Here is a 26322-nt window from a genome sequence, read left to right as displayed (position 1 = left end):
ATATGTTAACTCGTCCATGCTGGGTCATAAACTCTTGATAGAGTGCATGTGCTCAAATACTGATATGTAAATAGTATTAGTATGTGATGACTTCTGAAAATTTTCTTTATTTTTTTAAGTTGACTGAGGTTGATTCTGAAATTGTCTTTGGTATTATATGTTGATAATAACAGAAGGTGAGAAAACAAGGCAATCGAGGAAAGGATAATCACATAGGTAAGGGTAGCAAAAAGCAGAAGAAAGGGCAATGCTAAGGGTGGCATTCCCCTCCAGCTGCTGCCATCAGTTGGGGGTGCCTGTCGTGCCATTGGGCAACTTGGCAGCAATACAGAGCCAAGACCTGGGTAGTGGATATTCTTCAGGAGGGATATCTACTCCCCTTCAAGTCTTGGCCTCCCCTCACCGATCTCCCAGTCCATCTCCAGGTTATGTACCCGGGTTGTTGAAGGAAATGGCACACAAGGAAGAAGTGCAAGCCATGTCGACCAAGGGCATGATAGAAGTCATCTCAGACCAGTCCCCAGGATTTTACAGCCGCTTCTTTCTCGTAGAGTAAAAAGCTTCAGTGGGTTGGAGACCTGTCATAGATCTCTCTCCCCGAAACTGATTTGTTCAACAGACTCTGTTCACTATGGAGACAGCGCATTCTGACTAGGTGAATGACTTCATGCTGACGGTGGATCTGAAGGATGCATATGCATTTCCAAATACCCATCCATCAATCCTCTTGGAAGTACCTTCCCTTTATCCTCAGAAGGGATGTTATTTCAGTTCAAGGCACTTTGTTTCAGACTCAACCGCTCCTCAGGTGTTCACGAGTGTTCACCCTCACCTCGGCTTGGGCTCATTCGCAGGGGATAAGTCTATTAAGGTACCTCATCAATTGGTTAGGGGAGCTCGCAGTTGCTTCAGGAGAGGGATCGACCTCTCGAGTTTTACTGCACCCTTGGGATTGTGATAAACACAAGAGAAGTTGGATTTCATACCCAAGCAGAGGATAAAGTACCTGGGCAACTGATCAATACAGTAGCTGGAAGTCTTCCCCTCAGACTCTCCCATCAGCAAGTTCAAGGAACTAGCGCAGCTGTTCCTATCTCAACAGGAACAACCAGCACAACAATGGCAAGTCGTCGGTCACCTGGCATCCTTAGAGAAGCTGGTCTGTCACAGAAGTCTCCACCTACGTTCTCTTCAATGGAAAATAAGGGAATACTTGTCTCAGTCTCAAGATCCTTAATCCTTCCTCATTCCTCTAACGGAGGAGGGACTTGGATTGGTGGCTGGACAACAAGAACCTCTTGATAAGAGTACCCTTGCATACTCCCCTTCCCGGCATGCTTCTGTATTCGGGTGCATCGACCGAGGGATGGGGCACACATCTCAAGGAGTTGGTGACCTGGGGGAGTGGACCAACACAACAAAAGCTCCACATCAACATCCTGGAACTCACAACGGCCTTCATGGCCCTTCAAGAATTTCAGGATAGAGTGATGGGATACTTCGTGATGCTGATGAGCAACAACACAGCAGTGGCATATGTTAACAAGCAGGGGAGCCTAATTTCTCCTCAGCTCCATCAGTTGGCAATGCAGGTACACGAGTGGGTGGTGGCTCACTCGGTGGTTTTGTCAGGTAGATACTCCCCTGGCAGGAGGAATGTAGTGGCAGACAAACTCAGGTGATAGGGAAAGAGTGTTCTCTTCATCAGGATGTAGCCGAGAGGTTGTTTGACCCGGGGGGTTGAGTAGTAATAGACTTATTCAACACTTCAGGTGTTCTGTTCAGTAGTACCGGACCCATGTGCGGCTGCAGAAGACGCTTTCCAGCACCTGTGGGACACCTCGACAGCTACGCCTTCCCTCCTATCTGTCTTGATTCACTAGGACTAGGTGATCAGCAGAGTGCTGACGACCCTGAATCTCGAATGATTTTTGTAGCTCCCAAATGGCTGCTGGCCATTTGGTATTCCGAACTGCTAGCTCTTCTCTCTGGGGCAACAAGAGAGCTGCTCGTGGCACAATCTCCTGTCCCAACCATCAGGCAGTGCAGACCCTGGCTCTTCTTGCTTGGAGGTTATCCACTGTCCCCTGCAAGCAAAATACTTTTCGTGCCATGCTTCAATAGAGATATCCGGATACCTCAGGAAGTCTTCCGCAGCCGTATAATAGAGGAAGTGGACCATCTTCAGTGGTTGGTGCCACCAAAGGGGTATCTCTCCAGTCGGAGCTACTCTTCAGCAGGTCACAGACTTCCTTGTCTTCTTTTGCCCGGAGAAACTCCTCTCTGTTTCTGCAGTAAAGGGCTGTTGAGCTGCCCCTGGCTTAGTTCTGCAGCTGAAAGGAGTTGATATCTTTTCATATGTGGAGATATCTCTTTTGTTACAAAGTTTCAAAAGGTTTTGCCCACTCAGGGATCTCAGGCCTCCTGCATGAGACGTGCTTCTCATCCTAAGGAGTCTGACTCGCACTACTTACAAATCTTTACTAGACTTCATACAGGGATCTGACACTCAAGACCGCCCTCCTGCTTGCCCTGGCATTGGTGAAGAGAGTAGGCAAACTACATGGGATTTCTTTCAATGTGAAACAATCTAGAGGATGGGGATCAGTTACGCTCGATTTCGTCCCAGGCTTTGTAGCAGACTCAAAACCCGTCAGGCCTTAACACTAAGTTCGAGTCTTTACAATCCTCTCTCTAAAGGACTTCATAGACAATTATACAGATGTAGCTGTATCCTGTTAGATTGCTACAGCACTACCCGAGGAGGACTCGACACCTCTGGCCCGAGTGTCGACGACACTTCGCTAGCACTGGCTCGTCCAAGAGCACTACATATTTCCTTCTGGCTTCATGAGGCGATCCAAAGGGCGTACTCAACTGCTGGAGTGGATGAAATCAATGCCCCCAGACCGAGGGCCGAAAAGGTCAGGAGCATCGCCCTGTTCCTCGCATTCCAGAAGAATCTGTCGGTAAACCAAATATACTGAAGGCAGGGGTGTGGTCGAGGCAGACCACCTTTACCTCCTCCTACTTTCAGAATGTTGCACACGTCCTTGGACACTTTCCTTGGGACCTGTGGTGGCTGCTCAACAATTGTAAGCTTACCCGGCTCCTCTAACAGGACAGATAAGCATCTCACCTTAGATGTGTGGTTGCGAATGAGTACTATGAATGTGGATGACTGGCTCCCTTCCTTTTCTCGGGCAGAGAGCAGAATGGCCATCACATACTGAACTGGCTATGATGGACTATCCATTCTTTTGTCATAGACAACAGAAGCCTCTGCTTTACTTTTGCAAGGGGAGCAAAGCGGGTCCCACAGTAAGATAAACCCACTACATACTTGCATGTTGTCTACTGTATTGCCTGTAGGATTTCTCCAAGCTTGTTTTCTCTAATGAAAAGGTCTTGCCCTCCATAGGAGGAAGCCCAGATGTCTGATGAATGATCTTGTAGTTCATGTACTCCAATCAATTCATCAGAGGCGCGATTCATTCCCTAGTTCTTACAACTAGGGTTTGAACTAAGGTGAGTAAGCTCTGGTCAGCTCAGATTACTTATATCAGAATCCTCCCTCCAATTATAAGTTTTCTTTATGTAAAGGACATGGTTTGTATACCTTGTAGGAACAAATCACATTTTTTAAAAGTAAATTGTATTTTTCCTAAGTATTCAAACCTCAGGCACTTTACACATTAGGCCCACCTCATGCCACTCCTCATTCTACCATTCCTGGACCAAAAGCAAAGTGGTATGCGTATACCTGGGCGGTAGGGGCTGTCCCACTCGGGCAGTAGTTCTACTACCGAACTACCCTGCTATTAAAGTGTCGGCTGTTTCCAGCTTCACTGAAGGGAATTCATAATGTAAAGGACCTAAGGTGTGCATAATTAAGATTACAATTTACTTTTGAAAATTGTGATGTTTGTGGGTTAGCTCCCAATTTGTGAGAATTTATCAAATTAAAGTACAGGCTATATGGACTTGTCAGTTCACTCTTTTCAAAGCTTAAGAATTTTTATTCGAGTTATGGGTGTGTGATGATCTCAGTTCTTTAAATATATCTTAATTTTATTTCCACTATGACCTGATAAGTTCAGCCTTGGTGTAAATGTATATTAATTGAGCAATCTTACATGAATCACATATCATAAGATGTCTTTTAGTTTTTCTGCCATTTCTCTTAGTTATTGACTTTATTCACAGTGTTCTGTATACTCGGTTTTCCCTAGTAAGGGCCTTAGCTAAGAAAAACTCATATCAACCTCTTACTAAAATGACAAATGGATCCAGCTAGCCGCTAAAAATTATCCTATTGTTAAGACCAAAGGTTTGTTCGAGTATGAACAACTCTTTTATTTCTGAGCACTTGATTGTTACAGGAAACGCCAGAGAGCCTTCATCCAGTGGCTGAAGTCAATGTCGGTCACCACCTAGAGAAGCTCTGGAAAGATGGCATCATCCATAAAGAAAATAATTCATGGTGTCTCAAGGCAAGGAAAGACCAGCTCTGAAGGATTTGATAAAATGAGAATACTTGTTGAATTTGACAAGGATCCCTATGGCTTGTAGTTGAGGTGTGTGCATATTTGAATAGTATAAATTAATTTTATTAAGAGGTCGACTTGTACATTGTATGGTAAATACGAGGCAGGTAAGTATATTTATGTGAAGGTATTTTCTAAACTACTCAAAAGATACTAGACTGAGCTGGTATACTTAATGTATTAATTTTCAATAAGCTTCCTTATATTACTATTATCAGAACACAATTGCTTTGTGGTACATGGAAGCTAGAGTAATTTTTGAAGTCTAGAAATGATCAAAAGGTGTTTTCACAGGAAAAATATAAAGCAAAAAGCAAAAAAAATATATATATACATATATAAGGTAGGTGAAAACACCAGAGCACAAAAGGGTCTATCTACAAAGCAATGCTTTTCTTAATGACCTGCAAAGTAAGCTAAGCAGTTGTACCCTTGATGCTCAATAAGCTGAAGAAAAGCAGTGTTTTTGTATTTTCTCACAAGCCATCAGGAATTTTATTTCATGTTAAAGGGAATATGTACAAAACATTTGTACCCATTAGTGTATAATACTTAAATGGTAATAAATATTTTCATGGGCAACTGTATTGCTATCCTCTTCTGTCCTAGCAGATTGTATTTTTTCTTTCTTTTCCTTTACATATTCAGTCTTTTCTCACATATAGTTTGCATTAATCTCCTGTATTTTGTGCAACTGTTTAGCATGAATTTTATAATAAGGCCTGCACTGTGTTTATAATAAAGTCTATATTACATTACACAATGAGTGCGCCATGAGGAATGGACATCAAAATAAAAATCAATTGTGCATGGACTACTGAAGTGGCGACCTTATCTCTGAGAATATATTTAGTATATTGTAAATGTTAGTGGTGATGTCAGATTGCTACGCAGCATTGCAAAGCAAGTAATTCATTAGAAAATTAACCAATTTAAATTACTTGAAGTAAATGTCCAGCAATACAGTATAGAACATTAAGACATCCCGAGGATCTTACAATACTCATGAGTTTGACAAAACTTTGACGTCTTGCTCAAATACTGAATGCCAACAGACCATATGGTAATAATATGGATTAATTTTTCCAGACCCCTGAGTCTTATGCATATGGTATCAAATAAACAGAAGTTCCTGGTTTATATGGAACAACCAATACCATCTTTACTCTATGCATTTTTTGACTAGATTGTAATACTGACAAGAGCTACATACAAATGTGATGGCCACACTTGTTATTAATTAAAATTACCTTACAGTAAAAACAAGTTAATAAAACACAAATTTCAATGTAAAGTATTGTTTCAACATAAGCTTTCAATCATGTCCACTGAAGTGCTTAGCATACTCTTTGTTATTGGTCACAGGTAACACCGATCATGTATCAGGCAAGAAAATTGTATTGAATCACCTGCACCTCATAATTCCAGGGTCTGTACAAGAATCCTTGATAAAGAATATCAGATTTTAAAATATTATTATAATCTTCTTAAAGAATATCTACAATTACAAATTTATAATGTATATTTGACTTTGCATAAACAATTTCATCCTCAAACTATTGTTACAAAATGCTTTCAAAATTTAACAATATATTCCATAACTTGTACTGTCTACATCACCTATATAAACATAGTTGTACAGGTCCTTCCATTGTACAGAAGTTTTCTTTTGGAATAACCAAACCATTCAAGAACACACACCAAATATTTCTATCTGGCTTTACAAAGTCTTGCAACAACTATACTATATGGGAACTACATCTGTACAGTAAAATGGGGGTAAAAACCATCTTGTACTTTTTGCCATTCCAGTATTTACCTGATGAACAAGCTGCATGATATCCATTAAAATTATAATTGCAAGATTAAAAAAAATCTCCCTACAGTCAGGGGATACTTTCAATGCTTTTTGATTCTATGAACTTCCAAACATTTCAGGATAATGAATTTCACACCCAGTTACAGTAACCTAATACTAAACTACACAATCTTAATACTTTATGTCTTGAGTGATCTCACTGGATTACCAAAGGCTTACATTACTACGAGGCTCTTGTAAAACAGCTGTGCATGGCAATTACTTGCTTAAAACAAGTTTTAATACTGCATTCTGACAAAGGCAGTATTACATGTCAAATCAGTGGAGGTTTTACATTTTTTACAGAATAATTATTTGTACAAAAAGAAAGCATAAGTAAATTTTAAACTTAACAGTAAAAATTAATAAATAAAAATCTTAATTTGCTCTCCACACGGTCAAGGCATAAAAAAACTCTAGCACTGAAAACCAAGTACAGTATAGATCAAAAGATAAGAAAAATATACAACTTCCCTGGGGATACTGGTTGTCAGGCATATAACATTACCTAAATTTTAAAATTGAAGCATTTAGTTTACCATAATATTTTTACAAGGATTTGCTTCCTTTAAAAAAGACTGATTAAAAATAACACACCAATCCTGACCAGTACCAGTATCAAGTACCAAGCACCTAAAATTTAGCCTGTTATGCTCAGACAACAAGAATGACAAAACCACATATTTTTTGTTCAATCCCCACTAAACAGCAACCACTGCAAATAATATTCAAGGTACAATGAGCTACATCCTTCACTAGCAAACTCGCCTTGATGACTAAACATGGTTTACCTTCGAGTGGCAAGTCTTTACTAGGGTTTGGAAGGTCTAATCTATCCCAAATATAAAGACATTTGTTGATTATTTCACTGCTTATTTAACAAAGTGGCTCTGGGATAGATGTTACCAGACTTGTAGTCATTTTACTTTTGTCATGTTTCTCACAATTCCTCCAACCTTAATTCCCTCCTGGAGCTAATACAGGTATTGATTATGTTTTCTTTGGCAGTGCTTTCTTAAATTAATTTTAACTACACACACAGAAAATAAATAAAGGAGATTGCTCACAATCAAACCATGTTGTCCAAGAAAATCCTTTTTAAAATCACTGTGTAATATGTGTCCCTAATTAAGTAATGGCATAGCATTTTATGTTGGGGTTATAAGTGTAATTTCTACCGGTATGTTTTTGGCAATGTACAAGAAAGGAAGATGCAATTGAAGATACCAGTATTCAGAGGCACTTGTGCTGTAATTGTTCCTGCTTGGAATACTATTTTTTTTTCATTTTTTGCTAAACTGACTAAATTTAAAGGTGAGTTGAATGAAGACAGCTGTGTGTACATCAGTAAATGAAAGGTTGAATACTGATGAATAGTAGATGATTTTGAAGTTTTCAATTTCATCTGGTTACTTTTTATACACTAAATCCATAATTAGGGAGTGACCAGACTATAAATTACAAATTAAACTTGCTCAAACTTTGACATAATTTGGTCATGTACTGTACTGTTTTGGTAACAATCATCCAGTACTGTGAGCAGTTTCCTGCTTTAAAAATTAACAACTATAACATTGTCTAGGCTATTTCAACAGTGCTGACTTGATAACTACAGTATACTTACAGTATAAAATCAACGATTGTTCCATTAAACAAATTTATTGGCATTTCCAGTCACAGTCTCTTAGATCTTTAACAATAGTGACAGAATACTATAAAACTTCACTTTCTGAGTTCATAACAGTACTGCATCACCATTTTCATCATCATACCTCCATAAAGTTGCATGCCTGTGATTAAACTAACAGGAAAAGTTTACATCAGCTAGAAAATTTCTTGGGCAGGATACAAATTGCCTCTTTTCACTATTTTACAGAAACCTCATGGTTATTTCACTAAGAAAAAAAAAAAGAAAAGAAAAGCACTATTTCTATAGATGTAGTCTTCAATCTATTATCCAAATGTTATATACTGTACATAATTAATTAGCAAAAATGTATCAAACCTTTCATTTCCCTATCATTAACTGTCACACTGACACACGCATACACTAACTACGGGGCAGTCTTGATATAAATGTACACCTAAGGACTTTGTCCAAAGTCAAACTAATGTACAGAAACGTCTCATGGCAATGTCTTCAATACACGAAGTCTCGCACAGAGGTGATGGAACTCACTACTCTTCAAAAAATAAAATATACAGGCAAGAATTATACTGTATAACTAAAACCATAAACAAAACGGGGTACTTCAGAAACTGTGAATTTCAGAAAACCCTAACAAGGCAACATGATGGATTTGTACATTGTAATAACGATCCGTCTGAAAATATGAGATGTATGTTAAATACTGTAATATATATGTGATGCACCATGCACTCAACATTTTCCTATACTGGCTTGTAATTTCAAAAGTCAAAAGATTAAAGAACTGCATTGCAACAGTTACTCGGTGAATGATAAAAAATGTTAAAATCTGAATATAAGATTTATATTTAAGAACTTTCTTCAAGGGACTTCCAGTAATCTTGTGCCTTGCAGTATGTGCAACATGCTTTTGGTAGATTTAAAAAGCTAAAAATCCTCTTCTACCTTAATAACTTTGAAAGTCTCCATAATAAAGTCATGGCAGCTATTTTGAGGAAAAAATATAAGTTTACCTTTGAGGCTAACCAATCTTACAAACTAATGCTGGGTAACTGAACCAGTTTTCATTAGAATCAGAGTCTCTCACTCACGCTCACTCTCTCTTTCACTGCCATGTAGAGAAAGTTTAATTTACCAAGAGTCCAACGTCTAACTGCTTCCATCATTATGCACTATCAAAGTGTTTATAAAACTTTTTCACTTTCCATCCTATAATTCACAGCCCGCTGCATTTTCACTTTTTTGCGCATTACTGCTGACGTACGTACTTGCTTTCTTTATGGCATTCTTAATACAAGCATCCACTTGTCATTTAAGACAATGCCCTACAAATATCCCCTTTGTGATTCAAAGTGGGGAAAACCATCTCAAAGACCTACGAACTTCGGGATTCGGTGGTTATATCGCCATTTCGGGTATCTGTTGAAGCATCAGAGATGGAGCCAGCTTCTGAAGACGACATAATCTGAGACGTATCTCCATTTGTAGTTGCCGAGCTATTTCCAGATGATGTTTTACGCTGCTTTGGCTGGTACTCTGTGATGATTACGGTAACATTGTTGACAGTGACGGCATTATGTTGAGCTGTACTTCTATCGATATTCTTCAAACGAGGTCTGGAAAATTAAAGTTTCCAAAGCAATGACTTTCCATTATCTTTCACTTCACACATTCTGTTTTAATCACAGAATGTACCACATGAAAATATTGTCTGTAATAAAACAAGCAATATAATACTCTGTAATTTCTTTTTCTAGTGCTATTGTAACACATGCAATTCAAAACATGCAAAAATAAAAAGCAAATAATAAGCCTCAGTGGTGCAACATAATATCACTGAAACCAAGAACTACATGTTAACATTTAAGAAAAAATATATTATGTAAAAGAGGCATATGGCAAGAATCTTAAGAAATCAATACATGAATAAAGATGCAGTACACAAGTATAATAAACCATGAAATCTAAGCTGTAACACCAAGCACAGGAACTTTCACCCATTCAGTGCTCAAGACAATAAAAAGAAGCCGTTGGATGACACAAAACAAGAAAACCCCAAAGTTATACAATGAAGTGCTGGTTAAGAAAGTTTGAATGGCAAGATCAAGGAAAGACAGTGGGAAGGGATGTAGAGCAATTGGCTTAAAAAGTGGCTGCATACACCCTGTGATAGTACATCTAGAGATGCAACAACAGCACCACTCGTAATGTCCATCCTAACTAATGACATAATTCTCTAAAAAGTATACAAAAGAAAAATGACAAATTTTCCAAGACAATTTGTATTTTTCATAGCTACAAACCTGAGGTCTTAACAATAGGATCATTTCCTGGCATAACACTACGATAATTTTCTAGTGCCTAGCTGGATCCGGTTAAATCGCAGATGAAAAGCAAGGAATCTTGTACAAAAAGAAATAGTAAATGGTTGATATAAAAAGAGTAAATGGTTAACATAAAAATGGTTATTTGCCAAACTAGCGCATTTACTACTGCTATCACCATACTAATTCATTGACACCCATTTTCTTTTGCACTCAAAACAAGGTAAAACCAAGTAAACCTAATGATTGAGGTTTTCTTTGTCATTGTCAGGAGGGTCAACTAGGTACACTTCAAATGTCACCGAAGATACAATTCAATAAAATAAAGAAAACGTACATACTGTACGTAGAGGTTCAGGTATTCAATCAATTAAAAATTACGTAAAGACATACAGAGAAATTAAAAGTTGTAAAAGTGTGTGTGTATGCTAACTACAATTAAGGACAAGAGAAAGAGAACACAAATTTTGCAGATCTGTGAAAAAAATTGCAGATGCAAATTAGTTAGGTTCCAATGAAAATTTCACAAATCCAGAAACACGAATGCACAACATATGACTATGTATATATCTGGCTAATGTGTTAATCAAGAAGCAGGAAGCTTCTGGTTAAAGTGCTCAATCAGACTGCAGGATGTAATCATGGAGGATCCCTCCATTATCCTGTCTTCCTTAGACATCAAGGCCATTCACATTCACAACCATACCCATTCCCGGACAATGTAGTCAAACTACTATCAGGAAAGTTGTATTTAGTAGTAACTAGGGCAAAAATCTTCTACCTGAACTGCACAGCTACTTCTTTGAGGCAGCAATTGAACACTAGTAGTGCGAGTAACTGAACAGGTGATTTCCTCCACTAAACACTCAAGACAGCATGAAGTTCTACAGTAATTTGTATTTTTCTGAAGTATGCATACCAGTCTTTTATACAGAAGTATCCTCTTAGTGTGAGCTGGAACTTGGTAACAAGTCATTGACTAATTATAGGGACGAGTATGGAAATACCACCTCGCTCATCTTCCATTTGTTACTTGTCCCTAAGGAAATGCAAACCATCACCTCTATTTAGCAAACTTACTCATTAGGTTGGAGGTCATCTCTGACAACTGATTGGAGTTGAATGCTATATAGAATTGTAATGCTCCTCATTGCATACATGAGAGCAGAGGATTAGACTCCTCCTCCTCCAATTTTCTACTCTCTCTGGTATGAAAGAGCAGGATGGCCCTCAATGTAAAGGAATTAAAAGTCAGCAGACTGCTAATTCTCACCAATACCAAGTCACCATCACTCTGGACTAACAGCATTGGTCATAAGAAACATCTCATCTGGATAACCACCAACAAAGACTTAACCTCCTGTCACGAACTAACAAGTTCTGAGATTTTTCCACACTCAGGGCCATACAAGAAAGGCCCAACCTCTCCAAGGACAAAATACCATAAAACACCCTCAACACACTTTGATGAGACTAAAATAAAGGACAATCATGACAGCAAGCTTTCAGTCAAATTCTCTCAAGGATTTTTAAGGCACCCGAGTTTGGCTGCAGCAGATCCATGAGCTGTTTAAGAGAATAAAGCAAGCAAGTCCAAGTTTCATCTACCAAAGCATGGAAATCTAAGCTCTTCAGTCTCACACCTGGCTTATGGCTGTGTAAAAGCCTTAAGGAGGAAACTGACAGAAGCTTATTTAAACCAAGGTGACAGACACTGCCCAGAGCTAGAGCTAGAGCCCTAGACATTAGTGTCACCAGATCTGAATGCCATTCAACTTGAGGCAAACATGGAGTAGCCAGGGTCATCTTGAAACCCACTAATCAAAACTGTTAATCACCCAACAAACAGGTCAAATCACCAGGCATTAACTTGCAAACTGTCCAGTTATATTAGAATGAGACTTCCACCACTATACCAGGGAATGGAATCGGAGAAAAGAATATAGGAAACTTTCTCTTAAGCTGGATGAAAAAGGGTCCAGCAAAAATGAACCCCTAAACTCAAACTACCTATCCACCACTTGAGGAAGTAAGGACCATTCTGTCCCTATAAACTGACCTCAACAACTAAGTTAGTCTCCCAGTGTCAATTCACAAAAGATACCTTCATATTGGTCGACAGCTCCACTGCAGACAAAGTAGAGATAATTCTAAGAGTTCTGATGTGCAGGTACTTGGGAATATACATCTCTCAAATCTATCAAAAGTATGAAATAGTCTTCTTTATGGAATACGGAACAGCAAATGCCGTTGTAATCTCAAAAGAAATCTGTAAAACAATCTTGTTTAACTGTGAGAAGTCAAGACAAGTCTCCACATCCAGGCACCCTCTCCACTAGAAAAAAAGGGACTACGTACAAATATCCCCAGAGACTAGACCTCTATGTTTTCTAGTGCTTTTCTCCACCACAGCCTTCACCCCCATTGACTGGGCTAGAGATCTTGGAGAATCTCGAGTGAACAGTACAGGCAGTCCCTGGTTATCAGCGGGAGTTCCGTTCTCAGCGGAGTGCTGAATAGTGAAAATCACCATTAACTGAAACTCGGCTATTTACAGCACGTATGGTGCTGATAACCGGTTAATGGTGCCTTTGTTAGGTGTTATGTTGCCATAACTCTATTATCAGCAACTTATTTCTTTGATAGCTGAAACTCGGTCTGTTATGGTGCCATAAATCGCTGATTTTATGGCGCTAGACAAGCCCCATAAAACCGGATCACCATTAACCGGGGAACTGCGTTTATTGGTGTCTGAGAGGGGAGGATAATAGTCCTTGAAATACATACAGTGGTCACTCCATCTCAGATGGCAAGACATGCATCCCTGTACTTGGCAGCAGAAGACAGGGATTGCTGTTCTCAGCAACCCCCGCCTTTCTTTTTCCCAACCCCTATAATTCCAAGCTGTAGCTGGAGAAGGAAGGTTTCTCTCCCTATCTAGAGGAAGACTGGTCTACTGGCCTGGGTTTGAGAGACCATATTTCCTTCCAACCCTATAACCTGAAAGCTAAGCCAAAACCAAAGGTAAGCTACAAGTATCTTCACCCTTGCGAAAGGTTTGCAAAAATACAGCATGGTGGATTAGTGTGTCTCAGGACTCTTAATTCTCTTCTCCATGTTACCCTTGGAAAAAAGTAATGGGGAATACACCAACCTGTTCCAGAGGGGAGGTCTCGTCTTCTCTTGCTCTAGGAGAGGAGGAGAACAGGAAAGCACTCCAGAACTATGAGGAGTAAGAGTAAATATAAATTGCAATTTCTTCCTGCCCCAGGTTCAAGTGTAGGCTATGTTTGCCATTGCTGTTGTTGAAAAAGCCATGAATAATGCTGATAAGGAATCTCCACAGTAGCAAGCTTTGATTGTTGGATAACAAGGATGATTCCAAAAGCAGATTGTTAACCTGATCTAAAGCACCAGGGCTGCAGTTGGAATAACTGCTCCCCCTACTGAGCAGACCCTAAAGAAATTCCACTGACAATGAAGGCTGTGGTTACTGCCCAAAGATCATTAGACTCACAAGCAGTCAATCTCCTCACCAACACTGCTGATGGGTTTCTGAAAGGAGGGCAAAATCCTCCATGAATCAACAGATTCCCTAAGGCAAGCATTGGAATCTCCCATGAAGAAACTGACAAATCAATAGCCCAAGGCCTCCTTCAGATTGTGGACATGTACAATATGCATAAATAATGCCAATTGCTGAAATAAACATTAATGGAGATGTGACCACTTAAAAACAATTTTTTTTTAAGTAAATTGTATCTTTCCTAACTGCAAGCAGTCCACGGCTTACAGCGTTCCGAGTTTGCAACGCTTTTCAATTATATTCATCAGAAATTATATTTCACATTTTTACTGCATATATTAGGATTTTAGCATATGTCCCTTATAATGATGCATTTGGATTCTGGCAATAACCCTAGCCTATGTTAGCAGTTGCTACTGTAGCCTAGTCTATGATTCTGACATCTAAACCTAAGAAGCTAAAAGCTTAGAGTTTGCCAATAAAATGTATAAATAATCAGTATGTACTCATTTCACATAATTATTAATTAACCATTAACTATAATAAACAAAAGAAAAAAAATCTTCCAACCTTTTGTTAATGTTCGTTTCGTCAACTCTAAAGTAGCGAACGATCGCCAAGCAACCAATTTTACCTAGCACAAAGTATAGTAATCATAAATTGTCATTATCTCTCTCCAACTACTGAAACTACCAAACAATACAATAACCATTCATTTCTATTCTTTATTCTATCTTTACCTAATGGAGATACCGACAGCTATAATGAAACATATGATGACATTATAAGAGAAGAAGAATTCTAGAAAATATTTGCTAGCTTCGATGATAGCAGTCTTTGATTAATTTTATTTTATGATATTTAATTCACAAATGTTTATTTTTATTTCATTAAATGTATTGCATGACTGTTTTTCAATTTACAGCATCCTTTTACCAACAGAATAAAAAAATGCACGATTCTTTGTGAATCGTGAATGAAGAAGTTATCAGCTAATGAAATACAAATGGCAGCGGCCAGTAGATGCTTTTGTTTACGTTCTGGAAACGAAGGTAGGCTGTACTTATTATAGCATAGAACAGTCGTAAATTAAAAACAACATAATAATAATAAATTCTGAGATAAGTAACACAACACTTATATTTTTTGTTGTGGTTATTATACAAAAATAAAAGTTTGTCGACTTCTGTGGAAACAAATGCTGCTTTGTTGACTTCATTGTCAGGAAATCCAAAGAATGTGGTAGGCTTAGGCTAGTCCCTAAAGTTTGCACTTTTTCAATATAGAAACAACATAACAATAATAAAAGCTTCTCAAATAAGTAAAACAACATTTGTATTGTCTATTGTCAGGAAATCCAAAGCTTAGGCTTAGCCTAGTGCCAAACTCTTGTACATTTCTACAACTAGCCTATACCATATGTAATGTTCAGTCCCAAAATTTTAGGCCATAAAATTGGTCATTAAATATCAAACCTTACAAGAGTATCTACAATAAACAATATTTTGTGGGTTTTTTTATGAAAAGCACAATAAAAATGCAGTTAACACAGTTTTCAATAGACACCCAAAGCAATCAAAATGAAGTTCTCTTAGGATTTTTGATGATTTTCGGCAATTTTTTGGCTTACGACGCATCTCAAAAACAGAACCCCGTCATAAATAGGGGACTGTCTGTATACAAACCTGAGGTCCTTTATATCATGAATTACCTTCAGTGAAGCTGGAAATGGTCACTAGACTTTTATGGTAAGGTAGTTCAGTAGTTGAACATATGTCCAGGTGGGAGGGTTCCTCCTACCCAGGTATAAGCATATCATTTTGCTTTTTTGGCTGCCGTTGAGCTTGGACGCGTATTGCACCAGTCTCTGCCTGACTGTTACTGGCTTATCTGTATATCTGCCTGTGTATTAAAGTGAGATTGTTCCTTTTTGTGTGTTTTCCAGTGCCTTGCATGTGTTTGCTGTTTTTGTGAATTGCAACATCAAACCCATGAGTTCATTGAGCCGGCTTCTAAAGCCTCCCTCCCCAAACATGTGTCCGGGGATGGGTGGCAAGAAGTGCAACAACTGGAGATCGGATGTTGATCCTCATGCTTTCTGCACATCTTACATGGGGCAGGAATGCAACACAGAGTTAACTTGTGATGAGTGTATTTCATGGTCCTCTGTGCAATGGGTAAAGTTTGAAGGGAGGAAACGTTACAGAAGGAAGGGCTCCAGGAAACCATCAAAGGGTCACACACCTCTGGCTGCTCCCTTGGTGCCGTACCCTTCATCCTCGTCTCCATTAGCCGGCAAACTTTTGCCTCTTGCTCCCTCCTCCACAGAGGAGGCATCTGTATCCTCCTCGCCCTATTCGTCAAGCGATGAGGATGGAGGAGAGGCAGAGATTCATAATACCCTCAGTACAGATTTTGGTTCAGTACAAGGGAGCTGTCTTCACCTTGGGGCGAAACCTAGTCTCCCCCACTCAAAATCGTGGCAAAACATCAAAAGAAATCAGTGCAGCAAACATGTTTGTGTGCACTATAGTTCGACAGATCTAAACTGAGAGATTGTTTTTGTCCTTTGGTAAGAGCCCTGGTGCCACAGTATCTAATTTTGAATACCTTACTTTTAAAGCACATGAATCAATAAATGGACATTTTAAAGTTTTTAACATGTTTTGTTGAACATATGTATTCCCATAGTGATTATAATTATAATCTGTAAACAAAATGAGATATTGCATTTATAAACATAACAATTGTTCGGAGACCCCGCCACTTTTCTTGTTGCCTTTGATAGGCAATATGCTGGTGGGTCCAGCCTATTAAACTAGAAGTTTGATGGATTCATCTAAGCTTCTCTTTAGATAAGCCCACAGCCCAGTATACTTGGGAACTTGAGCGGCAAGCGGCAAACAGAAGTGAATTTTTGTTTTCATTTACTGAGAACAATGGGCAGTAGAGAAATTACTTCATTCCTACAGAAAGCACGCTGTGAAACGGTCTATCATGGAAGAGTCTCCAAGCGGTCACCTGTCAGGAAAAGCCTGATGAATGGCTTACTATGTTTAAAAGTACTTTGTCAGAGAAAATTTTAATGGCAGTCCACTTTGTGATGTATTGCAAGCAGTTCTACGTGCCCGAGGGAACGAAGTTGAGCGAAGCTACCATTCACTGCTGTTGCAGAGACAAAGTAGCCTGAGGAAAATGATGCAATTCAGCCATTCATCAAGAAGAAACGGAAAAAGTTAAAACCTGTGACAGATATAGATGGCTTTGATAAACATACTTTGCGAAGAACTGTTCTCAAATTACACTAATATTTTTTCATATTTGTTGTCATGTCATATATTTTTCAGAATAAAATGTCATAAGAAATAATGGATTATGTGACTAAATAGCTAGTCCAAAAGAGCTAATTCCAAAATAGCTAGCGTACCAATATAGCTTGTTCCAAAATAGCTTGTCCAAAATGGCTACGTAGTTCCAAAATAGCTAGTGCACAAAAAAGCTAGGGTTAAAAAAGCAAAAAATCTGATATACTTTATTTAAAATTCATAAAACATTAAAAAGGAATTCGTGTGGTAACACCAATATCAAAACTTATACAGTTAGGGATTAGTTAGAAAATTATAAATGTATTTAATCAGTATTTCATAATAACACTAATGCCATGTAAGAATTCAAATGTTGAAATTTATTTTTGAGGGTTTGTTTTAATATCTGAATCCTTCCATTAATTTCTTTGGCATTTTTACTTGTAGTCTCCCTTTTGCCTGATAAATGAGCAGTCAACTTAGTTCTTTGCAAAGTTTCTTCCTGCTGAATGCCTCTTGAAAACCACCATAAGGAAGGGTGCGGGGCATCATATAGGGTCTGAATTGCTTGGTGCCATTCTTCAAGTTTGTTTGTGGTTTTCGGTAAACCATCTGTTGACCTTTGTTCAACGCTCGAAATCATTGGTGAAAATAAAGGCAGCTTTCTTCTTCCTCCTGTTATTTGGGACCTTCCAATGTATGTATCTTCAAAATAACAGTATAATTCTTCCATTTCTTGCTCCATTTGAAGATCTTCTAGTGTGTCCAGCAATTCTTCAAATGCTTGTGTTATTTCATCTGGGGGTAGGAATGCTATTGCAGCAAGCAATTTACAATAAAGGCGAAAGTTAACATTGCTTACATAAGTATTTGTTAGACCAATATTTTTAATTTTCCTCCAAATTGCCTATGAAAGATGGAAGAAACATCCTTGAATCTCCACATTTCCATAGACATATTTGTAACCATCCGTAACTGGTTTCTCAATATCTGATAATTGTGCTTGGCTTCAAGTCTCGGCACTTTTGTTTCAAGATACTAAAGACTTTTTTTTATAAGTTTCCTTTGTTTTATTTGTCAGCAAAATGTACACACATGCAAATAAATATTCACTTTTAATAGCATGGATCGTGTATACTTGATAAAATAATTGTGGAGCCATTTTGAATGTCCCATCACACATCCTATGTCTAGCATAGTTTTGCTTGTGAATATTAATATTTAATGGGAATCACCTTCATCATAAACTAAAAAGTTTCCTGTAGCACTCCCTATAGTAATTGTTTTACAATCTTCAGGTAAATTGATCTCTAAAAATGAATTTGGTTCGGGAAAGTAGCCTTTCATTTTTTGCCTTTTTTGTTGAATGCATTTCGTAAGTGCTTTTCTTTTCGGCATGCAAGATGAAGTTTCACAATCAATATTTCGCATATGTTAGCAATGACTCAACGTGGTGGTGAACCAGATTGTTCTCTTAGCATACTTAAGGCAATCTTAGCTCTTTCCTGTGGTACATCGGGTGCATGTGAATGCTTTTGGCCTAAAACTACATCACTTTTATAACTATAATCAACCGCAGTTGTAGCAGTTCCTTTACAGCCTTTGATGACGCATCTGCAATTTTGCGTTTCGTTCTTGGTTGTATTCCTTTGGTAAACATATCCCTCGTTACATATTTGAACGCATCCTTTTTGCGATTTTATTGCTTTCACGTTGATGGGCTGTTCATTTAAAATAAGCAAAATCACTTGTAAGGAAATCCAAATCACTTGATATCTGTTGTCAAACTAAAACTAATATTTTAAATATCTTAGATACTGTCAAAAGTAACTGCTTTGAACAAGCTATTTTGGAACTAGATACCATCAGAAGTAACTGTTTTGAACAAGCTGTTTTAGACAAACTATTTTGGAACTAACTATTTTGGAATGCTAGCTATTTTGGAATTAGCTCTTTTGGACTAGCTATTTTGGAACTAGCTATTTTGGGACTAGCTATTTCGGGTTTCACCCAAAAAATGAATGGTAATGCCTGATTTTTGTTACTTCAAATGAAAAACATTTTCAAATAAAAAGCTAAGTAATATATGCAAAATTTAAAGGTACACATTATGAAAACATAACCGAATAAATACAGCTTTAAAAGTAATAACTAAATAGAATGGAGAGCAATGAAATTGTAGTCAATAGAATACTGTAGAATACTGTGAGGTTTTAAAGATATGTACAGTACTATGACAAAGGAAACGAAACTTAGTAAATCATAACCTCTTGAAAGAAGAAGAGGTTATGATTTACTAAGTTTCATAACCTAACAAATGAAAATGAAGGAAAAACCTGAAATAAAGAGCAATGAATGAAATGCAAAATATTACAAACTTATTTAGGAAATGGATATTATGGCAGAAAGAGAATGCAAATAATAAAAATAGAACAAATAGAAGTTACTCTACTGACAAGATTATACGAAGATGCCATAAGAAATAATGAATGATAATGACGAATTTTATTACTTTTAATGAAAACATCACCAAATAAAATGCTATGTAATACACACAAAATCTAAGGATATAAGTCATAAAAAATACATACAACATAATACAGTCACATAAGTAATAACCAAATAGAAAGGGGATTGAGTTTACAGATTAAGATTTATATGACCAGTTTAATGAAATACAATCCCAAATATTGCCTCACTGGGAGATGGCTGAAGACTTAACAAGGAGAAAAGTGGCAACAGGGTTTTTCTCAAATAGGTAAACTATTTATCAGTTTCCATCAATTGAACTATAGCATAAAAGTTCTACTAAACAAACTAAAACTACTTCTTGCAGAAACTCCTAGTGCAAAAGTCTTATTTGCATACACATGATTACGCCTACATGCATGCCAGAAGAGATAGCAGTGTGACAACTGCACAGGCTACGGAAGACTGTGGACAAAGATTGACTATTTTGGACAACAGTAAAAGCACTATCAAGTAAAAAGAAAATCTATTGAAACTTGTTGTACAGTAATACCCTGAACTTGTGCAATTTGAGTTGCGCAAATTATCAGACATGCAAACATTTGTGAATCGTTGAGACGCGGTTGTTGACGAGTACTCACATTTCCCCTTTGCCTTAAAATGTCCCAACACAAACATGATGACTGTATGTGTTTAAAGTATATATTTAGCCTCTGTGGGATGCCTAACTACATTCACTCTGATCAAGGTACATATCCAAAGATCTCAAGAACCTGTCTATCTCAGAAGGGATCCACTAGTCATACTACCCCATATCACCAAACTGGCAATGGTCAGGCAGAAAGGCTCAACAGTTCCATGCACTAGACGATCCAGTCGGTCCACAAATAGCGCAACCTGCCTGACCAGCACTGGGAACTGGTGCTTAATAATGTGTAGCACTCAATTAATTATCTCTTCTCCACATTTACAAATGTTACACCACATGAACACTTCTTTGGGTTTCCACGTCACTCATCTCCTGGGAGCTCTCTGCCTTTTTGGTTCATGACAACAGGAGCAGTACCGTTGAGAAGATTTGTTCAAACAAGTAGGAATGAGCCATTGGTGAATTAAGTTAACCTCTTGGATGTGGACCCAACATATGCCAACATTAAACATCAGGAAGGACAAGAGTCAACAGTTTCAGTTCAAGATTTGGTACAATGTCCTGAGGGTTGGGTTAACTACGCGATCACTACTACCATTACCCTTGCTCCGGCCGGCAGAGGAGGCAGAAGACACAAGATGCCAGAAGACTTGCAATTGGCTATCTACCAGAACCTGAGGGCTGAACACATCCCAAAAGGTATAAAATATTATTGGTACCAATAATCTTTCCATATCACCTTAAAAGAGAGTCAGACTTAGAAGGGGACCCATAGAAGAAACCAAAATAGTTGCCATATCCAGTACTGCATAAGCCTTTACTACAAATAGGAGCAAGTGTTCTCATTTCTTCTAAACTGAGTTAGTATAAGCATGAGAACATTACCTTGCAGCATCAACAACAGGTTTGATGGCACATTAAAAACAACAATTCCTCGCTATACTCCTGTTGGCAGCAAAAACTCTAAGCTGGCACCACAGACACACTATGCTGGCTCCTCAACCTCTCTAAGCTGGTGCAGACAAGAGGCAATTATACAGAGCAAAAGTTGAAAAAAGATAAAAAACTTCAACAAACTAAACAAGACTCAATTTCAGTATGTCCAAAGCACTTGTCAGTCTTGAGTTCGTCTCTTCAAAGGAACGTGATAAAGACAACTGAATCTTCAACTGAAGATTAAACACATGTTAGGTTTGGAAAGTGAAATATTAATTGGGGCAGGGGAAATTCACCTTTAGGCGAAGAAAAAGCATGTAAAGAATGAACAAACGCATTTTGAAGTAGAAAAAGGAATAGGGTAGCAGAAAAGGACTTAGAATGAGTAATAGATAAAGAAATTGGTTAAAGAATCAACTCTGTTGAGATCAGAATAAGTACAACTCGCTACAGACCCATTATCATTATTAATAACACCGTCCGTACGTACTTGTAACATTAGTCCTATATGTACCAACAACCTCATACATACTAGGTGTCCATGAAGAAGTCGCATATGTTTTACAGATTGTTACTAAAATGATCTTTTGGCTAATGCATTAAGAGAGAGACAGAGCATGAAAAATGTTAAGGCATGTGAAAGAGAACACAACCCAATCTCCCAGAGAACCGACCCAGTTCCTGGCACCTGACTCTTCCAACTGTCACAGGACAATCCTAGGATCAGGCTACAGATGGACGAGGGCACTGACACCTAACCTCTTGTAGGGGAATGCAAAAATGATCACACACACTATGAGGGGACATGGACCAGTTCCCTACCAAATTCAGGAGTCTTGAGAGAGGGGTGGCTGAATGTAAACAATAGAAACAGAATAGTAATACAAGAAAGAAGAGGCTCGATTATAACACCAGCAGAAAAGTTTAAATACTTAGGATCTACTTTAAGCCAAGAGTAAGGAAAATGCCAATCAAGCTAAATGTCAACATCCGTAGCACAGGGATAAGACCAGTGTTAATGTATGGATTGGAAACATGGGCTCTATAAAGAAAAGAGGAAGTAAAGCTTGAGAGAACAGAGATGAGAATGCTGCAATGGATTATGGGAATATTGCTGCTTGAGAATGGAAAAAGATAAAATAAGAAAAGCAGGCTTAGTAAAGATAACAAAGGTGATAAGAGTGTCTTGATTGAGATGGTGTTGGCATGTGTTAAGGATGGATGACAAGGCGGGAGTGAAGAGGGCTTGGGAAGAACCTGTTAAAGGAAGAAGATCGAGAGCGAGACAGAATTAGATGGCAAGATAAAGTGAAGGAAGATATGGAGAAGAGGTTTGGTGGGGGATGATGCCTTTGACAGAAGGCAGTGGAGAAGGTGCACCAGGCAACCAACCCCTTAATGTAGGGATAAGGGTGGGAAAAAAGATGAGGAGGACCTAACTAGTTTCTCTTGCAATCTATCTGCTTCCCTTATCTTCCTATACTGTACTGACACACTTAAGCAGAAAGTCCTTCGAAAATCTCTACTTCCTCACATCTGTTCCAAGATCACACTTTATACCATTGCAGCCAGTGCAGTGTTTGTATCTCCTAAAGAATCAGCATCCTGCTAACACTACTGAACCTGATGTTCTTAGCCTTTTTTCCAGTGAAAACCATCCTAAGAAAAATAAATGTACAGTACTATGACAGGAAACAAAACCACAAAATACCAAAATGCACCTTCACACAATGGTAGCAAGGAGAATTGACATGAGGTAACCCATTCAACACACACCTAGTGGAGAACCGATGTACTACTAGACAGTCAATCGATCTTTTGTTTGAATGCTGACTCGCCATCAGCACAAAGATGTAAGCTATCTTTGAAATTAGTGACTAATCTCTAACCCTATTATGTTAACTGGGTGACATTGAACGTAATGCCTTCATATAAAGTACTAACAGGGTTTGAACATTAACAGGGGTTCAGATCAAGGGATTATCATACTTCATCCAATATTTTCAAACCCATCTGTACCCTCCAGCCAGATTGTGCTAATCTTTGATCAGCATCTCATGTCTCTAAAGTAGACACATCCACATCAAATAGTTGCTTCACATCATAGTTGTTTCAATTTTAGCTTATAAGGTCATGCTAAACAGCTGCATTAAAATGAACTAATTTTGTTTTATTTTATCAATATTTGTTAATCTTCAAGCATAAATCTAAAATTTTAGATTGTCAATAACTTGTTTATGCATTGTTTCTTCCCTCCATAGACTGGAAGTTATCTATTTTCTTCTTGTTTGGTGAATTTCAAATGTATTTATAAGTTTTCTTTTTGTTTAAAATGCAAAATTCTTGTTTATTAATGAACTTGGATCTTCTTTTCAATTCTAATGATTATGTATATTACAATAAATTTTCAATAACAAATACTGAATAGTTCATCAAATTAACCCTCTTACGCCGATTGGACGTATTATACGTCGAGATAAATTGTCTGTCGGGTGCCGATTGGACGTATGGTACGTCGACATAGAAAAGTTTTTTTAAAAATTCGCAGAAAAATACTTATAGCCCTACCAGGCGAAAACTTTTGAATCACGCGCCTTGGGGGATGCTGGGAGCTCACGGTTCAAGGTGTTGTTTTGTTCAATCGTTACGCAGGCGCGCAAGCACAAATTTCTTTCTTATCGCACCAAAAAGTATCAGTGACACATCTCAAAAATTATTTCGTCACTTTGACATAATTTGTGCACCATTTTAAATTAGCAGTTACATGGAGTATTAGTATATATGAAAATGTGCGCAATTTTATGTAGAATACAACAAAAAATATGCATGATTGTAGCTTTTATCAGTTTTGAAATATTTTCATATAAATAACGATAAGTGACAAAATTTCAACCCTCGGTCAAATTTGACTCTACCGAAATGGTTGAAAAACGCAATTGTAAGCTAAAATTCTTATATTCTAGTAATTTTCAATCATTTACCTTCATTTTGCAACAAATTGGACGTCTCTAGCACAATATTTCAATTTATGGTGAATTTATGAAAAAAAACTTTTTCCTTACGTCCGCACGGTAACTCTTCCAATAAAATTTTTCGTGCGATTGTCGTAATGTTTGCACCATTTTAAATTAGCTGTTACATAAAGTTTTATATATGGAAATGTGCACAATTTCAAGCACAATACAACTAAAATCAACCCATGGTTGTAGCTTTTATCAGTTTTGAAATATTTTCATATAAATAACGATAAGTGCCAAAATTTCAACCTTCAGTCAACTTTGACTCTACCGAAATGGTCGAAAACCACAATTGTAAGCTAAAACTTATATTCTAGTAATATTCAATCATTTACCTTCATTTTGCAACAAATTGGAAGTCTCTAGCACAATATTTAGATTTATGGTGAATTTATGAGGAAAAAAAAAAAAAAAAAAATTTCCTTACGTCCGCATGGTAACTTTTCCGAAAAAAAATCAGAATTTTTTTTGTGCGATTGTTGTAATGTTTGCACCATTTTAAATTAGCCGTTACATAAAGTTTCATATATGAAAATGTGCGCAATTACATGTAGAATAAAAATAAAAATGATTGAATGTTGTAGCTTTTCTCGTTTTTAAAATATTTGCATATAAATCACAATAAGTAGAAAAAAAACCACGTTCGGTCAACTTTGACTACCGAAATAGTCGAAAAACGCAATTGTAAGCTAAAACTCTTACAGTCTAGTAATATTCAGTCATTTATCTTCATTTTGAAACAAATTCAAAGTCTCTAGCACAATATTTCGATTTATGGTGAATTTAAAAAAAAAAAACTTTCCTTCCCTCCGCACGCGGATTCTCAGCCGCAAATCTCAAAAATGGGTATGTCGCATTCTCGTAATATTTGCTCCATTTCATAGAGTTTTATATATGAAAATGTGAACAATTTCATGTAGAATACAACAAAAAATAATTGAAGGTTGTAGCTTTTCTCATTTTTGAAATGTTTGCATATAAAAATATATTAAAAAAATTCGACATTCGGTCAACTTTAACTCGTCCGAAATGGTAAAAAACTGCAAATGTAAGCTAAAACTCTTACAGTATAGTAATATTCAATCATTTATCTTCATTTTGAAACAAATTGGAAGTCTCTAGAACAATATTTAGATTTATGGTGAACTTTTGAAAAAAAAAATTTTTTTACGTCCACGCGTTATGAATTCATGCATCATTTTGTGATAATATTTTCTCTGTGTTGTTTTGATCGTTTTACAATGTGTTATATACCAAAATGATTGCAATTTAGTTTACAATACAAAAAAAAAATCAACTTAAAATACATCAATTAGCAAAGAACTCCATTACTAAATGATATTTTTGAAATGGATCGAAATACATGGACTTTTACAAGTTCACTTCCATGATCCTTGGCAGAAGACAAGCAGTATGGCCAGCACTCACGGCTTTGGAAGAACCTGAAACTAATCATCATCGGCAAACAGTTTCACTATATGTAATACCTTTACCATCAAGATGTTTAAACTTCAACCTCTGTAACAGTAACCACTAGTGGTATCTCTTCTATCTCGAGGATAAGGATTTACTATCTACCACATCAGGGAAAATGAAGAATAGAAATTTTGAACTGCCACCTCAACACTCATCTGTCTCTGATCTGGACCTAATAAGGCAAGCCACCAGTGGAGTTCAGGTTACACACTAAATTGACACTTTTGTTACAATTTTCTAATTTGCTACAATTTTTATAATGTAATGCCCTCCAAACTTATCCCTTTTTATTTTTTGATAATGGATTGAGATATGTTTGTATACTAGGCAGTTTGGTAAGTTGTTTTTTATTTGAACTATCAATTTTTATAACTTTCTAGCACTGTGTTAAAGCAGCGTTGTTATTATTCTGCTTGTCCTTTTTACGTCAACTGAATTGGGTCTTTGTTTGTTAGACTGCTGTTATTTTTCTGCCTATCATTTTAGCTGAAGGGTAATTGAAGAAAATTATTTTTTCAGACCCATTATATATTTCCATATACTGAGAGTTAAAAGGGAGAGGAGCAC

The 26322-nt window shown here is 37.4% G+C and overlaps 2 protein-coding genes across 2 annotated transcripts in view; one reads left to right on the top strand and one right to left on the bottom strand.

Moving 5' to 3' along the window:
- The window catches only part of LOC135196991 (endoribonuclease LACTB2-like), a 209262-nt gene extending 204133 nt beyond the window's left edge, over nt 1–5129 (top strand). Inside the window, exon 6 of the mRNA XM_064223873.1 lies at nt 4383–5129. Within this exon, the coding sequence (XP_064079943.1) occupies nt 4383–4514 (132 nt within the window). The 3' untranslated portion in view covers nt 4515–5129. The remainder of the gene's footprint in view (nt 1–4382) is intronic.
- Nucleotides 5130–5829: 700 nt separating this feature from the next.
- The window catches only part of LOC135196989 (YY1-associated factor 2-like), a 79509-nt gene continuing 59016 nt past the window's right edge, over nt 5830–26322 (bottom strand). The window contains exon 4 of the mRNA XM_064223871.1: nt 5830–9669. Coding sequence (XP_064079941.1) covers nt 9429–9669 — 241 coding nt within the window. The 3' untranslated portion in view covers nt 5830–9428. The remainder of the gene's footprint in view (nt 9670–26322) is intronic.

Source organism: Macrobrachium nipponense, chromosome 18, assembly GCF_015104395.2.
Source record: "Macrobrachium nipponense isolate FS-2020 chromosome 18, ASM1510439v2, whole genome shotgun sequence".
NCBI lineage: Eukaryota > Metazoa > Arthropoda > Malacostraca > Decapoda > Palaemonidae > Macrobrachium > Macrobrachium nipponense.
The sequence above is the reverse complement of the archived record's forward strand: the minus strand, read 5'-3'. Positions and strand labels throughout refer to the sequence as shown.